Below are 24,440 nucleotides of genomic sequence, written 5' to 3'. Positions count from 1 at the left end.
AGTAATATTCCCTTACACATTCATTTTCAGGTCAGCCTTTTTTAGTATCCCTATTATGCAAAGTTCTGTAGGTAGTTCTGTGGATCTAGAGATCTTCCTGCTTCATCCTGCTAAGTAGCTGGGGATTATAGTCATGCACCACTATGCCTGCTTTAATTTTCTTTTTGTAGCATTAATTATACATTGTGTATGGAAAGCTTAGATTTTTCTCAAGTCTATCATTAAATGCATCTCACCAGAAGCATACACCAGGATTATTTTGAAGACTTACAAACATTCCAAAAAACCTCTGCAACCCTTTCATTATTCTTAGCCAGATTTTCTTAAACCTGACTTTAAATTTTTTATTGATGTAAAATATAAGTCATTAGATCAATTAGTAGCCTTTATTTAACAACCACTAAAAATAATTTAACCTTATAAAAATAATAATCTCCGAGGTAAATGTAGATTTGATGACATCTTTATACATTTATATTGATCAGATAAATACTTTAGTCTTTGGGAGCAGAGGAATCATCTCCAGTTCAATAGAACCAAAGGTCATAATTGTGGCTAGTGGTAGGATGTGATCTGACTTATAATTTAGTAATATTTTTATTATACCATGCTGCCCTCTTCCAAATAAAATTACATATAATTGCAAGTTAATATATTATGAATGCTTTTCTTCTAATCACCATAATAATTGTTCATTTAACTGTTGTAGTGATTTTAGTTTTCTATAAATAAAGTAAAATCTAAGTAGACTATTTTATCCAAGAGAGTAATAGATTGTTCTACTAACCTAGTTCTACCCATTTTCTTCATATATTGGAAATAAAAGAGAAGGTTGACTATTTCAATTTAAAATTATTAGAACAAAATAGTATTATAGGCTTATTATACTTGTAGGATGAGCCACTAATGGATAGTTTGTTAGTCTCTAATATAGTGTTTCTTAAACTTTAATAGACATGAAAGTACTTATTTAACATGTAGATCCTAGGCGTCCCCTGAAACTCTGCCTGAGGCAGGGCCTGGGAATAGGAAAGTTAAACTAGTACCCCTGAGTCTGGCACAGGAGAGGGAGGATTACCCTTTGAGAAACACTGCTTAGTGAGTGGCTCCAGTTGTTTGGCGGACTTGGTTCTCCATGGAGTTAGAGGTGTTACAGCATAGAACATGCAAGATACTTAATCTCTCTCTGTTTTTCTTGTTTGTGATATAGTACATATTTTTATAGGTTGATACAGTAATTAAAAACAAAATGCACTTATAATAGGATCTGACATATATTAAGAGTAATAAAATTATTATTTATTAGCATGGCTGTATCTAGGAAATCTCTTCTTTTTAATACTCATGTTGTAATCAACTCTCCTTTAACAAATAGGGATTGAACATGTATTAGTCTTAAGCTTTATGAGAAAAACCTAAAGGTGGTCTGTGTAGTGTTAGGGCGATAAATTGAACATTTTGCCTCCTTAGTGAATATAATTAAGATTATAGTTATACTATAATTATATATGCTACATACCTCAGATTCTTTTACATAATTTTCCATAGATTTGTATGTTTGGTAGCTAAGGTGAAGGTTATTAACCAGGGCAATTTCCGGCATAATTCTAGACATTGAAAGGTGAAGATTTTAGTAAATTGCATTCTGTCAACAATTCTCTCATCTTTAAATCCCAAAGAGACTGATAATTCAAGAGTTCAACATTCATGTATAGGCTATGACACTGATTAGAAGTGTAATTAAGACTTGAGGGCGGGCTGGGGATGTGGCTCAAGCGGTAGCACGCTCGCCTGGCATGCGTGCGGCCCGGGTTCGATCTTCAGCCCCACATACAAACAAAGATGTTGTGTCCGCCAAAAACTAAAAAATAAATATTAAAATTCTAAAAAAAAAAAAGACTTAGGGCAGTATGTGTACACATGAAAATATTTAAAAATTATTAAATTATTAGGGGGAAAACCCCTTGAATTTCTAACAACAAAAGATAACACAATTTCATTTATTATCCTTATAATCATATGTTCTTGGCAAACATTTTTTTCCCTTTTATTGTCCTTACATATTTTATTATGTAGAAAAGTTAATGTTTAATTTGATTAAACTTTCTTATCCATAATAATTTTGCTTTTTACCCCTATTATCATTTCATGTTATATAGAATAAGATTTTTGTTTTTGTAAAATGCCCCAAACTTGTGCCTTTGGTTGAACATTTTCCCCTTTCCTACTTTAAGCAAATATCTAACATCATCTAGGAAGGTCTGATACTGGTAGCTTTATGGAGGAAGGAAAAAAAAAACAACACTAATTTTTTTTTTAAATGGGAAAAATCTCCCAAGAATTGTACTTTGCCACAGAAAACAGATAATATTAAGTAAATGCCATAGTTCTTCCCATGTGATTCATATGTAAAACACATAATTCAAGCTTAATGGCAGCTCTTAAAAGACATGTCATATCAAAGCAAACCTATGATGATTTAGAAATGAAATGCAAATGAGGGTGCCAGACACTGGAGGTGAGAGGAACAAACTAAAATTTGGATTTAGGCATGTGAGGGTCTTCTAGGCTTGCTTCTCATTGATTTGGAATGATGTTTTGGTATCTGTTTATGAAGAAGAGGTTCTAAGGGAATTGTCTTTAAACCTAGTTCCATTGCTTACAATATCTGGTCTTAGAAGAATTCAAATATATTCTTTCCTGTGTAAATCCATCTTTTTAAAGGAATAGATGAGATGTAGACTGAGATTTAAATGATGCTGTGTTGAAGCAATAGTGCATTGATTAGCTGGGACTACGATTTCTAAGAGGGCTTTTTATTACCTTTCATTATATATGCTACATACCTCGGATTCTTTTACATAATTTTCCATTGATTTATATGTTTGATAGCTAAGGTGAAACTTCTTCTTTTGTAAGGTCTACTCTTTCCAATGTAAAGAGTTCTGGCTGCTCTGCCCTCAACTTCAACACCTCCATTGTTTTTGAAGTACCAATATATTGAGGAAGAACAGCTTTACTATTTAGAATATGTGGGGGTAACTGTTTTATTAAGGATATAGCTTTTTTCCCCTCTTCCCTCCCCTAACTAACCTGGTTGGTTTTGAGTAATGAGACAAGGATGAAGGTATTTGGAGGTGGCTAGTGCATTAGTTAAATGGAGCCACTTTGGTCATATTTTCTCCCATGTGTGGTGGCATCTCCATTTACTCAATCCTTTTTCTTCTTGGCTGTCTATTCCTGGGGCTCCATATCATTTTGGGTGGGGATACCAGGGATTAAACCCAGGGATGCTTAACCACTAAGCCACATCCCCAGCCCTTTTTCATATTTTATTTTGAGACAAGGTCTTGCTAAGTTACATATGGCCTCTAAAGGTTGCTGAGGCTGGCCTTGAACTTGCGTTCCTTCTGCCTCAGCCTCCTGAACTGCTAGGATTACGGGCATGTGCCTCTGAGCCCAGCTCCATATCATTTTTGACCTATAGTTACCTATTGTTTCAGTCCACAGACAGAGTAATTTATAAAAACTAAAAGTTGACTCAGCTCATTGTTCTGAGGGCTGGAAAGTTCAAGATTGGGTAGCTGTCTTTGGTGAGGTCCTCCTCGTTGGTGGGGACTCCGCGGAGTCCCAGAGTAACACCAGGGTATCATGTGATGAGACAGAACATACTAGATCAAGTCTCTCCTCCTCCTTTTTTAAAGTCACACCCCTATGGCCTCATTTAACTTTAATTACCTCCTGAAAGTCCCACCACTAAATAGCACAGTAGGATTAATTTTCTTCCCCTGAATATCTCACAATGAGGATTAAATTTCAATATAAGTTTTGGTGGGGACATTAAAACCATAGCACTTGTGTAAGTACAAGTACACTGTTTTCACCATCCAAGATTTCAATGTCTCTTTGATCTACACTGATCTCCATTCTGTATTCTATTTTCAAGTGTTTCTGATTTTGTTCCTTTGGAATTAAGATGTAATTTGTCAGATATAGCCAGTTAGCTACTGGGATGTGGGGCTTGGACTGAACTTTTGCTTTTTTCCAGTGATTCTTTTTATTGATTGATCTTATTTAGCTTTCACATAGCACTTACTTCAGTTCTCCACCCCAAACACTAATTTCAATTTTATCTCCTCAATTATTTTTTAATATAAACTTCTTCTTTTGGAAGGTCTTCTCTTTCTAATGTAAAGAGTTCTGGCTGCTCTGCCCTCAACTTCTTATGGCTCTACATTAATCTCATTTTTTCTTTCTTTTTGGGTTGAAGAGTGAGCTGTGATTCCCCCCTTCCCCTTCTGTAGAGGTAATCTTTCCACCTGCAGTTTTTTAATTTTTTTTTTAGTTGTAGATGGACACATACCTTTATTTTATTTATTTATGTTTATGTGGTGCTGACGATCGAACCCAGTGCCTCACACTTGCAAGGCAAGTGCTCTACCACTGAGCCACAGGCTCAGCCCTCTACCTGCAGTTTTGATCCTGTCTAATTTCTATTATTGGCACAGGAAGAGGGGGAAAGATGTAGTCATGAGAGAAGAAAAGAACAGTTACAGAGAAAGGAAGGAAGTGTGTAAAAGGAAGGGAAAGGTGGGGGTAAATGTGATAGTGGAGAGGATAGGGATGATGTTCAGGCAAGAAAGGGAAAAGACATAATGTGGGGGTGGGATGAGAAAGGATCAGAATCACTTCTTATCTACAGAATGAGATGGGGTAGGTCACTTGTAGCTATACTCACTTAATAATTCTATCTCTCTCAACCCCTTCCCCCAGCATACCTACCAGTATCCCCTAATGTGTTAGTGAGATTATTTATTTTTAGTCAAATTCAAGCTCCCCTTGTCCTTTCTCAATCTCCCCTTTGAACCTTTTCTTCCCTGCCCTTTGATAGAACTTCTCCATCTCAGAAACATATTCTTGGTTCACTGGGTGTCCTTGAAACATCCATGCCATTTGGTATTACTTCATTTTTAGCCCTTGTTATCATATCTTTTATGATTTTTTTTTAACAGCTGCCGTCTTGTCTAGAGACAGTGGCCTTACTTCATTCATCTCAGTACCACCTACTGTCTACCACACTATCTTCAATGGCAGATTCTCAATAAATGTGTATCTGATCAAATGCAGTATGTATCCCTATTCCCCTGTCTAGTTCAATGTTCTTGCTAACAGTTTTCTTCCTTCCTTCCTTCCTTCCTTTCTTTCTTGCCATTTATGCATTAATTTTGAGTAACTGCTATGTGCCAGACATGGTTTAAAGCCTCAAGGATACTGTGAAACATAATAGATAAAATTCCTGCTTTCATGGAGCTTATATACTTGTTAACAGATAAAAAACAAACAAATTTACAACAATTTCAGATAATGAGGAGATAAGAGAAATAAAAGGTTTACCGAAAAATGGTAAGTGTCAACTGGCAAATGTGGAATGAGTGCTAATATTGGAATATCAACATTTTCCAACCATCATAATAAAAGTTAGGCAATGCAAAGGTCATTATGGATGCTAAATGCACAGGGAAAGTTTGATGAGGAACAGAATATTTGTATGACCTTAAAGTATCTCCTTGAAAATTAGCTCACTCATTCAAAAGGAAAACAAAAGACAGTATCTTGGTTGAGTGATTAAAATTAATATTGTCATAGAGGGTCAACTGAACATTGTAACTCCATATGTGATATCTGAGCAGGCCACAGTATCTGAGAGTTGATAGTATAGATGCCATTGAAAACAATGAATATGGGTGAAATACCTAAAGTACTGAATATAGCCAGGAAAGAGAAACTTCTAGGCTTGAGGTAGACACTCTAAAGATTTAAAGGTAGGGAAAGAAGGGGGGCCAAAAAGAGGACATTAGATCCAACAGGTGATAATCCCACAGTATCAAGAACATACTAGTTTGCTCTACATTTTATGGACAGAGAATCCATAATTTTCTTTCTCAGTTAACATTACTTTTTTAACTTCTCACTTATTGGTTATAGTTTTTTTCTATGAGTGTTAGAAGTCTTTGAATGAAACAGTCTTTCAAATATTTGATGACAGTAATTATAATTTGAAGTCTGAATGTCATGCTCCTTTTACTATTCCTCATAAAATATTGTATCTAAGCTCTTCACTTAGAAGAGCTTCTATTCTACAAGTCGATGTATCTTGTATAGAGTTACACTAGGACAGACACAGCCACTGCCAAGTCTGGCAGATCTGTTTCTTGCCCTAAACCTACTATGATGAAACAAACATTTCTCAAATGGTTTCCTGCAGAAAGAACTCTTCTACATTGTAGCTTTCATTCTCACAGCAACAGTAAAGTTATCAGTATGTAAAGGTATTATTTTGTTCAGGTAGGAAAACTGAAGCTCAGAGGGGGTTGAATAGTCTCAGTACTGGTGTGTGTGTGTGTGTGTGTGTGTATACTAGGAATTGAACCCAGAAGTGCTTGACCACTGTGGTACATTCCCTAGCCTTTTTAGTTTTTACAGAGTCCTACGTGATGAAGTTCTTGTCTTCTCTGAAGTCATATTGAGACTTTTATGAGCGAAAAACAAACAAAAAACTTTTACTAAGATTTTTTTCTTAAATTTATGTTAGTCTTTTAGGTTCATGTCTGTCTCTATATAAGCACCCCATAAAAGTAGAAATGGGCAGTTTCACTGAAGTCTGTAAATAATTGTCAGTAAGCCTAAGAATGATAACTGCAAATTTAAGACTTTTTTGAATATAGTTTTTAAAATTTTTTCAATTTTTATTTTTTGGTGGTGTTAGGGCTTGAATCTAGGACATGCACATCACAACACACACTCTACCACTGCTATGTCCCCAGCATTGTGTTTATTTTTAAATTAGTAGTAAATGCAGAAGCCCAAATTATGCTGGGATTTCTAGTGGAAAATACAATTACTTGTGAATTATTTTAAGCTAGAATGCTAATTCCTCTGTTTAATACTAAAACATAAGTATACATGAATATATGGTATGTGGAATACGTATCTGTAAAAGACTGTAAGTGAAATATTATTGCTGAAAGTATTTTAAAATCTAATTGTTAGTGTTTGTTTATACTTATCAGCTCAGAATATACAGGTACAGAACTTGGGTACTTTTTTCCTGTGAATATAAGTACAGTAATACTATATCACCTAATGAAGTCAGAAAAAAATTATTTAGGTAGAAAAGTAGTTCTGCTGAAAGCCCTGTGATTATTGCCTTTAGAGTCATTCTGACTACATTTTTTTTTTAAATCAGGACTTAGGAAGTCCTGGAAATATTATGTTAGATATTTTCTAATTATTGTGTCAGCATGATCAATCATTTTCTAAATTTACCAGTTTCCTGAAATGGTTTAGCCAATGTTCATAACACTTTACAGGAAGTAGCACAAAATTATTTTCTGTGTCCCCATATATTTCTCTTGGTGTCATAAAAGTATATATTGTACAAATGAAATATTTGTCTTTGACAAAAAGGCCTGTACACCAAACTACAATTAATGAATACAAGAATTAGAAATCAAAACTTTGTTTAGTCTGAGGAAAAACAATTCTTTAAACTATAACCACATGGCTGTTTCTTGTTTGCATCAACTCTGGGTGACTGTTACTGTCTTCTGTGAATTCTTGGGCAGGGCCCTGACTTTGTTGAATGAGCCAATTGTTTTCCTTTGTGTTGCCCATCTAGTAAGTTCCCATCTGGTTTGTATCAGACTATTTTCACAGCCAACAACTGCTGCCTTCTCTATATCCTGACACTTTGGGGCCCCATGCTATCAAAGCACTGCTGTGATGGCCTTGCTGGCAGGGCTATACAGCTGTGCCTCACAGCTTGGAACTATTACCCAGAGTAATGGTAACGTAGAACTTGGACTGGCCCTTATTCCCATTGGTGTCGTGTGTACAGTGAGCAGAAACCTACCCGCCCGACCCTCCTCCCCCACCTGAAACTTACTATTCAACAGAAAATCTTTAAAGCTCTTATTCTAGGATATGAAGTGGTGGTGTTCTTATTTTCTAGTGGCTTCCTGTATTTGAAAGCTCATTTTTCATTCTTTCACTCTTTTAAAAGTTACCAGGTCTGGCCTTGGGGAAGTGAACTAGTCCCTCTGTCAGATTTAATTTTTCTTTCCAAATGTAGTTAGAAATGGCTAGATATAGCAAAGCCTATTGTAAAGACTGCACAGATAAGGTAGTGTATTTTTAGTGATAATCACAAGCCATAATTTGAGAGAAGTTTCCATATTTAGGAAGGATCTCTATCACAGAAAATGGATTTTTCTGTGGATAGGTTAATAGGGGTCCTTAGCTTCAAAGTGTTTAGTAAATATTAGGAAGTTACTTTGCCTTCAGCCCTTGGTAGCTATCAGATGTCATTTATAAGAATGTTATAATAGTATCCTTCTCTGCACATTGTAGCCTGTATAATATGGCCAAATTAGAATTATAGGAGTTATTGTTGAATAAGAATTACAGTTATGTTTAAGTGTAGTTACAGTGTCATTGCTTTATAAACTTTATTGGCACCCAGAAAAAGAGGGAATTACTGTGCATTTATAGGACATGTTAAGATTTCAGAAACACTTTCAAGATTGGTTGAAATTAGATTCCAATTTGTGTTTCCGTTAAAGAAAGGAGCCAATAATCATAGAACATTGGATATTTTGATAGTAAGCTGTTGGAGAGCAGAGCAACCTCCACAAAAGCTCACTTGCTTCTGACAAGGTTCAGCTTATTGTGTTTCCAGATTTATTTCCTTATAGTCAGCAATATGGACAGTGGCTTAGCAGTAACTAGTCACTTGATGTTAAAGGATATCTGGTAAGATTAGTGTTTTGCCTAACTCATCATTAGAAAACCATTAAAAATTACAAAGATACTACCTTTTAATTGCTGAAACTAATTACTTGGGTTTTTTTTTTTTACAATTTTAACTTTTTATGGAAAAATAATATACATAAAGAAAAGTATACAAAGCCTAAGTGTACAGATCAAAGAACTGTCAACAAGCAGAGCACATTTGTCAACCAGTACCCAACTCAAGAAACAACATTGCCAGTGACTCCTTAATCCCCTAGTGTTCCCTGTCATTCACAGCCCTGCTCCCATAAGGACGAAACTATTATTCTTACTTCTGAGAGCATAAGTTTAGTTTTGTTATTTTTGAACTTAGGTAAATGAAATCAGAATCCATGGCTTCTTTCACAAGGCAAACCTATTGTAATTTTTAAGATTCTTTTAGTTTTTAAACCATTATGGCATACTTTTATAAAGAATTGTCTGAAAAGAATTTGTTTTAGCAGTGTTTCACAGCCTGTTGAACCAACAGGAAGTGAATTGTAGATAAAGTTGTCTACTAAAACAGAGTCGCACAGTTCTCGACCAGATTTAATGCTGGAATGTCCCCCTCGACATTCTTGCCCCTAAAAGGCAGGCACTCCATGTCATAACACTTAACAGCAATACATTCAAGTACTTAAATGCTTTTTAATGAGTTTTAATAATTAAATGTACATTATTCAAATAAATCATGGTCTACATTTCTGGATAGGTGGGTCATCTATTTTCTGAATTAATTTACTTCTTCGCAGTTGGATGATACAAGCTTTTATGTTGCCAAGATCCTATTTCTGAAAATGCTGTTATTTGAGAGAGTTTATGTACATACTAGTTTTGTAGCCAATAAGCAACTTAATTCAGAATATTGTTTAAAAAGTGTCAACTTCTTTTAATATGGTTTTAAATGCCCTAATAATATTCTTTTTATTTAAGTGAACTTAAAGTGGTATAAAAAAGGCAAGTAACCTGAGTGTTATTAATTTTAGATACCTCCTTATTAGATTTTACCTTAAATTTTGGACACCCATTTAAAAATTCATGTTTTGACTGGGCGCAGTGGTGCACGCCTATGATTCCAGCAACTCAGGATTGAGGTAGATAGATCACAAGTTGGAGGTCAGCCTTAGCAACTTAGCAAGACCCCGTCTCAAAATTTAAAAAAATAAAATAAAAAAGGGCTGGGGATGTATGTAGCTCTATAGTAAAGTACCCCTTGGTACTTCAATCTCCAGCAACAAAAAATAAAAATAAAATTTCATATTTTATTTTGTGGGTTTTGAGGGGCTTCATCCTTGTTTTGCTGTTAACAGCCATATACTACTATGTAGTTTTCTTGGATAATTTATAAATACTTTGTTAAAAACAATAGTATAAAGAGTTACAGATTTAAGTATTGCTCTCAAGTCAAAAATTAAAAAAATTTAAAAATATGAGTACAACCATTTTAAATCCCAGATTCCTGTCCTCTTACATAACAATTTTTGAAGAGCTTCTGCACAAGCTATAACATAACAAATGGTTCTTCCATGGGTGATACTGATTGTGATACTGTGACACTGCCATGTTGTTTCTGTGTTTGTATCCTATGACTGTATGTGCTCTGTAAAATCTGAAAGGCAGCAATATTGAGCCACAGGGACCAAGCAGTATCTCCTCTTCCTCTCTAATTCTTGAAACAGTGAGAGTGGGAGTTGAATAAAGATAGTATCTAATTTTTATACCACAATAAGCATAGCTAGTACATTTGAAGGTTTTTTAAAATTATCACAGTTGGAGTTTAATTTTGGTCTCTGTAGATTTCAAATATACGAGTATCTTGTATTTGCTGCTGATTTTCTTTTAAAGCTCTTCTATTTCAGCTTCAGTGTTTTCTTCATTGATTTGTGTTGGATATTTCATATTTTAACATTCTTAATTTTTGTAAGTTTTCCAATAACTATAATAGTTTGACATGGTTTGTTGTTAGTGAGAATATACTGCCCAGTGTAATTAAATATGTTATGCTTATAATTTTGTTCACTTAAATCTTATCTTCTTGAAAAAGCCACCTGAAATTTTTGTTCAATAAAAGATGTGATTTTTTTATCTTAGAAAAAAATGAGAAAATAAATGCTGTTCCATATTATAATTTTTTCCTTATAATTCTGCCCCAAAGAATTTGTTTGAAAAGAGTTATCAATGGCTATTAATTGACTGTATTTCAGAACACAGGTTAATATCATGCCATCAACATGGGCCTTAGTATCCAGGGTATTTTGTTGGCCTGAGAACTACAGTTGTGTAACCCTTATCTGAAATGCTTGGGACCAGAAGTTTTTTGGATTTAGGGTTTTTTAGAATTTTGGCATATTTGCATACATATAATGAGATATCTTGGGAATGGGACTCAATTTTAAACATAAAGTTTATTTATGATTCATATATGTCTTATGCACACAACCTGAAGATAACTTTATACAATATTTTTTGTGTACCTGTGTGTTCACTGTGACTCATCACATGAGATCATGTGTGGATTTTTCACCTGTGGTTTCATGTTGGCATTCAAAAAGTTTCAGATTTGGGAGCATTTCAGGTTTTTGGATTAGGAATACTCAGTTTGTATATGTGCTACAGATTTTTCTCTTTTATTTATTTAACTTTTGTCTGCTTCCTAATTCCCTGGCCATGAAAAGACTTTTTTCCTCCAGCCTATTTTAAAATTTTGTTGGTTTAATAGTATATTGCTCTTCTTTGCTCCTGAAAACTTTATTGGTTGTTTTATGTAGATTGTGTTGAACAATATGCCCCAGGCTGGTCTAGAGAGAAGGGAGATTCTCAACTACTTTTTGTAGTGGTAAAGTATTTTTCTATTGACAGTCATTAAATTTAGTTGTTTAACTTCCTTCTTTACATTAAAGTCACTAGGCCGGGCTTCTATTTATCTAGTTTTATGAGAGTAACTAGAAGTGCATTTGGTTTGTGTTCTTTTTATTGAATAGGAATGAATCATGATTATTTCTATTCTTAAATAAATTTCTTCCAATTTTTTTAATTGCACCAGGTGATATGGATCGAACACAAATTGAGCCCAGTCTGTACCTTGCATCTGTATTTACAAGTAAGATCTTTACTTTAAAAGTTCTTGAACTTGGAACTGATTAGTTTTTTTTTTTAATTTCCTTAGAATTTCTTTCACATAATAATCAATACAGTAGAAATAGTACTATCAGTTTTTAATTTTTCTAAAATGTGTATAAATTCACCCAAGGTATAGAACTCTCTCCATGTACTAAATTCTCCAAAAGGCAAAAGTTTGAGGACAGAAAACAAATCTATCTTTTCCTTTTGGAAAGTTTATAAAATGTTGAATTAAAAGGCTGCAGGTGTGGTATTGAGAGTACTGAGGATAGTATTCGGGATAATTCCATCTGGGGGAAGGTTATTTGTTGGGACAGGATAGTGTTTAAACTTTGAAGTCAGTTTTAAACAAAGTGAAGCAGCTGGAACCTGGCATAAGAAGAAACAAATCTTTCAGATTAACTATTGCTTTTTTAGAGGAAAAAGAATTAAGAGTTGTTTTTACAGGTGCTGGTACATTTATTCTTCCTATAGGAACTACTTTATTTTTATCTGAAATTATAAATTTAAAATAAGCATTTGTCAACTCATTTGAAAAACAGAAGCAATAGTAAACTCAAAAAAGTGTAATAGGATTTATATGTCTAAGACATATTTTGGGATAAGAATATTGTAACATTTTAAAAACATTCTTTTAAACGTGAAAGTGAGAAATGTTTAGTAGTGACTAATTCTGGAAAGCAGAGGCAAATAAAATATTACCTACTATACTTAACATCATCTTTCTAAGCACCTTCTCTATCAGGAAGGATTGTAGAATTTGTTCAGTTCTCAAGCACTGAAGCTATGATGTTGCAAAATCTGCAAGGCTGGGTTAAGTAGGTGAGGAGAATGGAATACAGCAGGACAGTGTACACAGGAATTGAAGCAAGAGTAAATGAGCTCAGGGTAGACGGAAAATGATTCAAGAACCCCCAGCTGAAAAACTGTAACATTCTCACAGACAGCTGGGAAGCAACTACATTGCTGGAACTCAGCTCATTTTAAAGATAAGATCTGGTAAATGTGATCTTACTTGTAAATACAGATGCAAGGAACCACAAGACTGGTTCAGCAAGCATTTCAAGGTCCAGTGTGGGCCCAGCATCATGCAACAACTTTGAATAGAAACAAGATAGTCACTGGCCTAGTGGAGCACCTATTTAACGGGAATAGCAGACTCTCAAGCTAGCGTACCTACTGTGCAAGTCACTGGGAAGACAATAACTGTCAGTCCTTGTGTGTGTTTTCAAGGAGTATGTTATCCACAGGAAGTGACAGACACATAAAAAACAATTACAGTGCAATTCAATAAGTGCTGCAATCAAGGAGACTTTGGAGAATAAGGTGTTCACAATTAACAAGAAAGGAACTCCTAATATTTTATGACTACTGCTGGAAAAACAACTCAGAGAAGAATGTGATTCACTTGTACTTGGGTCTGGGGTATCTCTTAAGTCCATAATTCTTAAAAACTTGGGACCCATAGACCCATTTAAGATGCTGAAAGTTATGACCACATATCTCTTTCCCAAATTCTACCTATATGAAAATAATTTGCATGAAGTTTCAGGGTATTCACAGATTCCCCAGTCACCTGTCAATGGACCCTGGGTTAAGATTCTTTCTGTAATTGGATTAAAGATTATTACATTTTGTTTCCTTTTTAATGTAAGAAATGAAACTTTATCTGAATGTGGGAAAACCCAAAACCCTGGCAATTAAAAGTCATACCCTTACCTATTCATCTTGTAGAACACCAGAAATGCATACATATAACTTGTGTTATGTGTAATCAGTCAAAATGGGGAATTTGAGGTGCTGTACTCCTCCATGGAACTACTGAGAAAACTTGCTTTCTCTGCTTATGTCATATTGTCTTAGGAGACAATGCTTTGTTTGGATTCTTCTCAGTTTGCAAATAAGAGATATAACAGTGGATCACTGTGTTTAAGGATTAGAGTCAGATTCTGAAACCTGTTGATGAAATAGATTATTTAAACCTAAAAGCTTTTAGAAGCCTATGGTAATTGTATTTTTTAAATTATGTAAAATACATAAGCAATATCTTCAATGGATATTAAAAATTCCATATTGCTACTGTGTTAGAATAAATTATTTTTAATTTTTCTGTTCTTTAGTCTTCTAAATCCAGTATCAAAGAACAGAAAACATAAAAAAACATTTATTTTGAATTTGAAATACTCTTAAAGCAAAAACTTGGTGTTTAGAATGTTTAAAAAGTATATTAAAGTATGTCATAGGAAGCATCAAATACATGGTCTGACTCTATGGCATTCCCAGCCTAAATGTGTGCCAGGTTAAATGACATTCTACAAACCCATGGAATCAAGGAATCATCTTTTTTTAGACCTGAAAACAGCTGTTGAAATAATTACATCATAGAGTAATGACTTGGCTGTGGAAATTTTAAAAGTCAAACTTTAAAAGCGTCAAACTATATTTAATATAGGTAGAAGATTTATATTTGCTTTCCTGTGATTTATTAAGATATTATGTCTTTTCTTTAAAAAAATGGAATTTAAACTCTGTGTGGACCATAACTGTATATGAATGTTAACTTTTTTTGCCTGTTAACAGTAATTGAAGTGATGCTTTTCTTTATGTTCCTAGTCAAAAAAAATTTCTTTGAAAGTTCTGAAACTGTGATTTTTAGTTTGTTTAAATGAATGCATTTTTTGAAAGTCTTCCCAAAATGGACACTAGCAAACACCTTTAAATAAGATGGTGAATTTTATTGATATAACTTGATCAAAACACAGTTAAATAGAGTTTAAAATAACAGGATGATTATTTGAAGGCCTTTCATAGTACACTTTTTTAAATTGATTTTTTTTAAATAAATGACAATGGAATGCATTACAATTCCACACATATACAGCACAATTTTTCATATCTCTGGTTGTATATAAAGTATGTTCACGCCAATTCGTGTCTTCATACATGTACTTTGGATAATGATACCCATCACATTTCACCATCCTTGCCAACCTCCTGCCCCCTCCCTCCCCCTCCCAACCTCTGCCCTATCTAGAGTCCATCTATACATTGAAAACTACAGAACTTTAAAGAAAGAAATCAAAGAAGACCTTAGAAGATGGAAAGATCTATCTTGCTCTTGGATAGGCAGAATTAATATTATAAAAATGATTATATTCCCAAAGGCACTATAAAGATTCGATGCATTTCTGATCAAAATCCCAATGGCATTTCTCATAGAAATAGAAAAAGCAATCATGAAATTCATCTGGAAAAATAAGAGACCCAGAATAGCTAAAGCAATCCTTAGCAAGAAGAGCGAAGCAGGTGGCATAACTATACCAGACCTTAAACTATACTACAGAGCAATAGTAACAAAAACAGCATGGTATCGGCACCAAAACAGACTGGTAGGCCAATGATATAGAATAGAGGACACAGAGACTAACCCCCCAAATTACAATTATCTCATAATACATATGCAACAAAATGAAATTAAACCCCTATCTCTCACCATGCACAAAACTCAACTCAAAGTGGATCAAGGACCTAGGAATTAAACCAGAGACCCTGCATCTAATAGAAGAAAAAGTAGGCCCTAATCTTCATCATGTGGGGTTAGGCCCCAACTTCCTTAATAAGACTCTTATAGTGCAATAAATAAAACCAAGACTCAATAAATGGGATGGATTCAAACTAAAAAGTTTCTTCTCAGCAAAAGAAATAATCTGTGAGGTGAATAGAGAGCCTACATCTTGGGAGCAAATTTTTACCCTTCACATCAGATAGAGCACTAATCTCTAGAGTATATTAAGAACTCAAAAAGCTAAGCAATTTTTTTCTTATAATGTTTCATTGAAACATTTTTATCCCTTTGCTTAAACTAGAGTACCTTCTGCAGTCTACCCTGAAGACCATTGCCTCTTAGTTCTTTTCAAGTTTTGTAAAAGCCCGAGTCGATCTGCATGTGTATTTTCTGTGTGCCAGCACTGTACAACAACACTTCAGAAGCATTACCTCATTTAACCCTCACAAAACCCTCTGAGGTTATTTTATAGATGAGAAAATTGGGGTCCAGAAATTTTCCCCACATCTTTTATCATTCTCTGTCCCTTTTACATCCTACATGCTTTTCTTTATACCATTTATTCGCTTCTTGACATCATATTTTTATTTCCTCACTTTTGTGTCATTTGTCCTCTGCATCCAACTAGCATGTGAGGTTATGAGATCAGAGCTTTTATTCTCTTCATTTCTGCATTCTATAGATTCCAGAACAGTGACTTGGACATAGTAGGTGTCCTCTTGATATTTGGTGAATGGATGGATAGATAAGCCCAGATCTGCCCTAATCCAGAATCAATGCTTTCATCCTGTCTGACCTTAATTTCCTCAATCACACCCACAGTCTTGTTGGATCATTGCTAAGTGACTGCACAGAAGACCTCTTTTGGACCCTGGCCTTGACCTGTTATAAAGGGACTTGTACTTGAAACTTCATTCTCTCCTTAGCTGCCCCTACCACTGCTTAAGTAAAATTTTCTTCCACCACCTTTAAAAGTCATAATTTTTGTGGCAAATAATTAAGGTATTTAATATAGTGTAAAGATAATGAGTTATAGAAGTTATATTCAATTATGAATTTGACAAATTATTTCTAGACTCTCCACTTTGAAAATTATCTCTGTTTGACTTTTCTGCATGTCTTCCTACTTATTGATCCTGACACTTCCCTTTTGTTCCCTTTAGGTTTTCTTTACTCATGTTTCTTTGCCCTTCCCCACATTTTTGTTATTGTTTCTGCTCTCAATCTATTTTCTCTCACCGAGGTTATTTCAATTCCTATTAATCAGTATATTTGTGTAGATGACTACTAATTTTATATCACTAAAAGTACCTTACAAGGAAAAATCCATTTGTACATCTTGCAGGCATCCATAGTCATCAGGGATACAACTGGTGCCAGTATCTCCCTATCTCTGTTTACCTCTGTAATTCTCAAATTTGTTAGAGTTTGTTACTGCTTACTTAGCCAGATCTGTCATTTCAGCACCAAATTCAGTTTTTAAGTACTGAGTCTTCCTCCAAAATATCTTGTCTCTCTTTCCATCACTAAGAATCATTAGTTCTGTGTGGACCACTGCCATAGACCACTCTCCTCTCTCCTTATTTTCCATACAGCTATTAGAATTATCTTTTTGAAAATATATATACTTTTCTATTCAAAATCTTTCATGACTCTCCATTTTCAGGGGACTTGCCCTGGCTTTTAGAGCCTTATCTCTCACCATTCCTTCAATCCAGTCTAAGAATACTCAGAGTTCCTTTACACATTAACAAATCTTGATTTTATTTTGTTGTTTTCCTTCATTGTCTTATTTTGTCTTTTCCTTCTTGTCTTCCCATCTTTTAAGTCCATCTGGTTTAAACTAAGTATCCCTGTACATGTTTCTCTCCATCTTGATCATGGGGGCTGTGTCTCTTTTCTCTGTATCCTCTGAGCACCATCTTAGTACCATACATACAGTAGATTGACATAGATATTTACTTAGTCAGCATATGCCTTTTGAAAGCTACTTTACTCTCTCTATCTGTGTCTTAGTTACCTTGTCTGTCTCCAAGAATTCCTGTTAGATAAGGTGTTTGGGGGGAAAGATATTTATAAAAATTGAGTTGCTATATAAATATAAGGCAGTAGCTGAAAGTAATGACTTTTCAATGACTGAATTTATTATGTTCTATGGATATTTCCTCAAAATTTCCCCCAAACAAGCTACATCATTGAGCAATTTAATCAGTAATTTTTATGTGTATTGTAGAAAATGAAGGTATGTATAAAGCAGTGTTTTGAAATTAGTTAATGGACAAATATTTGGCATCAGTGTAGTTTTTGGCAGATCAGTGACTAACCCAAGGAATGATATTTTTCTTAAGAATAATTGGGGGAAGGTAACTTTAAATTGATTGTATGGGTGAAATATTAATTTGCTATAGGCTTTAGTTGTTATTTCTGTTAATTTTTAATTTTATTGACAGGATAAGAAGTTCTGATAGTGGATGCTTTCCTAGTTATTTTGTGTACTGTGCATCATGACTTTGTAAAATATAAGGTGATATTAATAATTCTTCTCCTCCTCCTCCTCCTCTCCCTCCTCCTCCTCCTCCTCCTCCTTTTTTTTTTTTTTTTTTTTTTAATACCAGGAATTAAACCCAGGGGAACTGAACCTCTGAGCCACATCCCCAGCCCTTTTTTTTTTTTTTTTTAACTTTACACTTTGAGACAGGGTCTCACTAAGTTGGTTAGGGCCTTGCTAAGTTGCTGAGGCTGGCTTTTACTTGTGATCCTCCTGCCTCAGTCTTCCAAGCTGCTGGGATTATACATTTGCATCACTGTGTCCAGCAGTTTTTTGGTATTTCTTTTTTGGGGGGCAAGGGAGTACTGGGGATTGAACTCAGGGGCACTCAACCACTGAGCCACTTCCCCAGCCCTGTTTTGTATTTTATTTAGAGACAGGGTCTCACCAAGTTGCTTAGCACCTCATTGTTGCTGAGGCTGGCTTTGAACTTGCAATCCTCCTGGTTTAGCCTCCCAAGCCACTAGGATTACTAGTATTTCTTAACTTTAGTTTTTATCGTATCTTGAGAGAGCTAAATTTCAAGTCTTTCTTTTTAAAATATTTATTCTATTTAAGAATTACCTTCCCCTTAAATAAAATGGTACTACTGTTTGCGATATTGTTATAATGATGCAAAATCTGCTCTCTTCTTTTTATGAAAAAATGAAATTGAGGGGCTGGGATTGTGGCTCAGTGGCAGAGCTCTTGTCTAACATGTGTGATGCCCTAGGTTTGATCCTCAGCACCACATAAAAATAAATAAACAAAATAAAGGTATTGTGTCCAACTACTTCTAAAAAATAAATATTTTAAAAAATGAAATTGATACAATGAAATAAAAGGATAGTGAAGTATTTCAAATAGTCATTGTGACATCAACAAATTTCTAGAGACATATGACCTACCCAAACTGAATCAGGAAGACATACACAATTTAACAGATCAGTTTTAAGCAGTGAAATAGAAGATGCCATCAAAAGCCTACCAATCAAGAAAAGTCCAGGACCAGACAGATTCTCAGCCGAGTTCTATAAGACCTTAAAAGAAGAATTAACACAAATACTCCTCAAATTAATCCATGAAAATAGAAAAGGAAGGGACCTTTCCAAACTCATTCTGAGGCTAGTATCACCCTGATACCCCAAACAGATAAAGATATGAATAGGAAAAGAACAACTCAGACTATCACTATTTGCTGATGACATGATTCTATATTTGAAAATCCAAAAAATTTCACCAGAAAACTTCTAGCACTAATAAATGAATTCAGCAAAGTAGCAGGATATAAAATCAACACTCTTAAATCAAACTTGTTCCTATATGTCAGTGATGAATCCACTGAAAGAGAAATTAGGAAAACTACCTCATTCACAATAGCCTCAAAACAACAACAACAAAAACAACAACAACAACAAAAAAAAAAAAACCACAAAAAACCTTGGGAATCAATGTAACAAATGAGATGAAAGTCCTCTACACTGAAAACTACAGAATACTAAAAAAAAGAATGAAGATTTTAGAAGATGGAAGGATCTCCCATGCTCTTGGAATTAATATCATCAAAATGGCCATACTACCAAATGCATTATACAGATTTAATTAAAATACCAATGACAGTCTTCATAGAATTAGAAAAAGCAATCATGAAATTCATTTGGAAAAATAGAGGCCCAGAATAGTTAAAGCAATCCTTAGCAAGAAGAGTGAAAGCAGGAGGCATCATAATACCAGACCTTAAATTATACTACGGAGCCATAATAACAAAAATGGCATGGTGTTGGCACCAAAACAGACACATAGACCAATAGTACAAATAGAAGACACAGAGATAAACACACATAAATACAGTTATCCCTTACTAAACAAAAGCACCAAAAACATACACTGGAGAAAAGATAGCCTCTTTAACAAATGATGTTGGGAAAACTAGAAATCCATATGTAGTAAAACAAAATTAAATCTCTTTCTCTCACCCTGCATGAAACTCAACTCAAAGTGGATCAAAGACTTAGACACTAGAACTGAGACCCTACGCCTAACAGAGGAAAAATTAGGTCCAAATCTTCATCACATCGGCTTAGGACCTGACTTCCTTAACAAGGCTCCTCAAGCACAAGAAGTAAAATCAAGAATCAATAAATGGGAGGGATTCAAACTAGAAAGTGTCTCAACAAAGGAAACAATATTGTGAAGAGAGAGCCTACAGAATGGGAGAAAATCTTTACTACATGCACCTCAGATATAGCAATAATCTTAAGGATATATAAAGCACTCAAAAAAACTCCAGAAAAAAAATAACCCAATCAATAAACAGGCAAAGGAACTGAACAGACACTTTACAGAAAAAGAAATACAATTCATCAACATCTCTAGCAATTAGAGAAACACAAATCAAAATTACTCTAAGATTTCATTTGACTCCAGTCAGAATGGCAATTATCATGAATACAAGCAACAATTAATGTTAATGAGGATGTGGGGGGAAAAGGTACACTCATACATTGCTGGTGGGCCTGCAAATTGGTGCAGCCACCCTGGAAAGCAGAAGGAGATTCCTCAGAAAACTTGAAATGGAACTACCATTTGATCCAGTTATCCCACTCCTTGGTTTATACTCAAAGGATTTAAAATCAGCATACTACTGTGATGCAGCTGCATCAATGTTTATAGCAGCTCAGTTTACAATAGATAAAACTATGGAACCAACCTAGGTGTCCTTCAGTAGATGAATGGATAAAGAAAATGTGATATATATATATATATATATTACTCAGCTTTAAAGAAGAATGAAACTATGGCATTTGCCAGTAAATGGATGGAGCTGGAGAATATCATGCTAAATGAAATAAGCCAAACCCAGAGAATCAAAGGCAGAATGTTTTCTCTGACATGCAGATGCTAATTCACATTCAAGGGTGGGGGTGGCTAGGGAAAATAGAGGTACTTTAACAGGGGGGAGTGAAGGGAGGGGAAGGGGTATGGGGGTAGGAAGGATTACAAAATGAATTGGACATTATTACCCTATAAACATATGTGATTACATACTGGCGTAATTTTACATCATGTACAATCAGAAGAACGAGAAGTTATACTCCATCTATATATGATGAATCAAAATGTGTTCTACTGTCATGTATAACTAATTAGAACAAATTAAAAAAAGAAAGTATTCATGAATGCCTATGTTTCAACTTAGTAAAATTAATATTGTCAAGAAAATAAATAAATGAAATAGTCTTTGTTAGACTTCCTTTTATGAAAGGAATTTGCCATTTACAAGTGTTTTGATGATCTAGGACAATTGTGATTGAGTCATCTCCAAAACTGTCTTTTACTGTATCCCCTATAAAAAATTGGTGGAAAGTTCCACTTTATTACTTTATAAACAACTTAAAAAACAAAGGGATTTTACAAAATAACTATGACTCTCTTTAAGATTGTTTAAGAAGTTGGGCACGGTGTTGTATACCTGTCATCCTAGTTACTCAGGAGGCTGAGGAGAATGATCACAAGTTCAAGGACAGCATGGGCAACTTAGCAAGACCCCGTCCCAAAATAAAATAAAAATGACTGGAAACATAGCTTAGTGAAAGCTCTTGCCCAGCATGTAAAAGGTTCTGGTTCAGTTCCCAGCACCCCACCCCACCCAACACACATACACACAAAGAATTGTTACAAGAATTTGTTTGTAAGGTTCTTATAGTAAATCCATGAAATTTAAAATGAGGATTTTTGTAGTTGTAAATAATACCAAGGTGGCATTCTTTATTTGTTAGTTAATAACGTGCTAAAAACTTAGAAAAGTGAATTAGGGTAAAGGCAGATAGAGATATGAGATACATAGGTAATGAACTCTGAATTTTTTTTTAAACATAGGTATATTCATCTCAAGCTGGCTCCTCTCTGCCTACCAACCAGCTTCTATATTAGGCAATAATAATATTGCTCTCAATCATGGAGTGGAATTTTTTTCCATATTTAATTAAACATAAAGATAATGAAAAATCTGTTTTTTAGAAAAATGCTTTCCAAGTCAAATGTCAATAATATTTGGATAACCACTTAAGTATTTTTCTTTGATATTGTTTCCCTTATATAAGTTCTGTTAATTAATAGCAGACACTCAGTAGTAATGATTATTCAGGGCATGATCCTGAGTCGAAGGTCCATCTCTGTGAGTAGTAGGAAGAGCAAAGTGCCTGGGCAACCTTTGCTTTCAGATGCTTTTACCTAACTTATATTTTTTAAAACATCATATTTTCTCTATAACCAATAACAAACCCTGTTTTCCAGCTGTTATAGTGGGTTTTTGTAGTTGGACTAGCTATTTACTTAATGGTAACAGTGGTGATAGATAGCAGTGATATCCTTCAGTGGTAATGGTGGCTCTCAGTTTTTGAGCACTTACTAAGTGCTAAGCTCTGTTGTTGAGCTCTTTACCAATATTATTTTTTCCTTATATATTATCCTGTTTCACATATGAGGAAACTTAACTTGAGGTTAGAATAACTTCCCCAAAGTCACACAGCTAGTAAGATCTTTGGTCTGGATTTCAGAGACTAGGTCTTAACTACCCTGCCTAGTCTTATCTGGCATTTATCATCTGTACCACCACTTTTTATTTTTTTAATATTTTTTTAGTTATAGATGGACACAATACTTTTTATTTTATTTATTTTTATGTGGTGCTGAGGATCAAACACGGTGCCTCACACATGCTAGGCAAGCACTCTACCACTGAGCTACAACCCCAGCCCTGTACCATCACTTTTTAAAAAATATTTTTAGACATACATGACAGCAGAGTATATTTTGACATACATACATGGAATATAACTTATTAGGATCCCATTCCTGTGGTTGTACACGATGTGGAGTTTCACTGGTTGTGTATTCATATATGAACATAGGAAAGTTATGTCAGATTCATTCCACTGTCTTTCCTATTCCCACTTCCCCTCCCTTCCTTTCATTCCCCTTTGTCTAATTCACCGCACCATTTTTAACACTTGTATACTTTTAAATGTTTTCTCTAACTGCTTAGAAGCAAGGGAGGAAAGGAGGGGAAAGTGTGTTTTAGTTCTTTGATGGATACTGATCAGCTAGAGAAAAGTATCTCTCTCACATGCAGTCCTTGTTTTGGTCCCCCACCCCTATTATTTAGAAGGGGAAAAGCACCTAAAATAGTCAAGATTTGCTGGTGTCACTGAATACACTTCTCCTTTGTGCAGGTGGTGAGGCAATGCCACTCTTCACTCCTCAGATGTTGCCTGCTAAGATGTCCGTGACGCTGCCCTCGATGAAACCTGAGGATTGCTCTCAATCCCTGAGCGTCAGCACCATACAGGGGGATGTGGAGTCCTCAGGGGCAGATACCTTCTGAGTGGGGAGTGAGAACCAGCATATTTATGAAGACATTTCGCTTTGGCTTAAAACTAGCCCCCTCAAGCTGTTTTGGTCTTTGAGCATATTCTGAAAAAACATTTCTAATTTTTTTTTATTCAGATGAAAAGTACAGTTTTGGTATTTAGATAAAGTTTTTGAATAAAATAAATATAAATCATCATAAGTCTGGCTGTGAGTTGTTTCTCTGAAGCCTAAAGTAAAATGGAATAGTGGGGAGGGCATGACTTTTGACATCTAAGAATATATTTTACAGGTACAATTATCTGTCCATACTTGTGAAGTCATGTAACTCAAGGTTCATGCCTACATTTTTTTTAAAACAGCAAATAACTAGAAGTAATATAGAGACTATCAATAATAGACTGGTTAGTAAGAGTAACAGTAGAGTTGTACAATGGAATACTACATGTTACATGTTAATGTGAAATAATCCATACACAAAATGGTATGTGGACTATGCTGCTCTAGTTTTAAATGAGGAAGGAGAACCCCAAATGTATGGTGTCTATATATACATATGCTTGCACGGATTGCTTGTATTTACATTAAGTAACTTTGGAAAGATAAACAAAAAACTGCTAACATGGTTTCCAGGAGAGGAACTTATGGCTAAGTGACAGGAGTTAAGGATGACTATAGTTTCTGTGTATTTGAACTTGTTTGGTTACTGGAAAAAGGAGTCTGAATGAGATTAATTATATGCCTTCTTTCTACTTGGTAAATATTTATGCATCATAAACCTGTGAAACGTGGCTGAACTACCTTTTAAAACATAAATACCTAATATTAAAAGCATGGCTTTTTAATTAGACGTGTGGGTTTGTATTCCAGTTTCTCTACCTACCTGCTCTGTGATGGGCAAATAAGCCCTCCTCATCAGCTGGCTTGGGTTAATAGGTTTTATCATTGTTTTTGCAGAATAATGGAGATTAGTGATAATGTGTTTATGGAGGGCAGTAAAATGGGGTAGGGTGAGGTGGAAAAGTGTTG

General features: G+C 34.7%; 1 protein-coding gene across 13 annotated transcripts in view; it reads left to right on the top strand.

Annotated features, from left to right (window-relative positions):
- Positions 1–23,613, top strand: part of Kiaa0586 (KIAA0586 ortholog) — a 162,236-nt gene extending 138,623 nt beyond the window's left edge. For 11 of the 13 annotated variants that reach the window (XM_058584633.1, XM_058584627.1, XM_058584631.1 and 8 more), the window contains 2 exons: positions 11,873–11,929; positions 23,276–23,613. In XM_058584633.1, coding sequence (XP_058440616.1) covers positions 11,873–11,929; positions 23,276–23,427 — 209 coding nt within the window. In that variant the 3' untranslated portion in view covers positions 23,428–23,613. The remainder of the gene's footprint in view (positions 1–11,872; positions 11,930–23,275) is intronic. The other 2 variants (XM_058584630.1, XM_058584632.1) reach the window with 1 other exon arrangement.
- Positions 23,614–24,440: the final 827 nt, after the last annotated feature.

The sequence above is a fragment of the Marmota monax genome, unplaced genomic scaffold (genome assembly GCF_021218885.2).
Source record: "Marmota monax isolate L192 unplaced genomic scaffold, Marmota_monax_Labrador192_F-V1.1 WCK01_AAM20220418_F8-fsc00001, whole genome shotgun sequence".
NCBI lineage: Eukaryota > Metazoa > Chordata > Mammalia > Rodentia > Sciuridae > Marmota > Marmota monax.
Note: the sequence above shows the minus strand (reverse complement) of the source record. Positions and strands in the feature narration are given on the sequence as shown.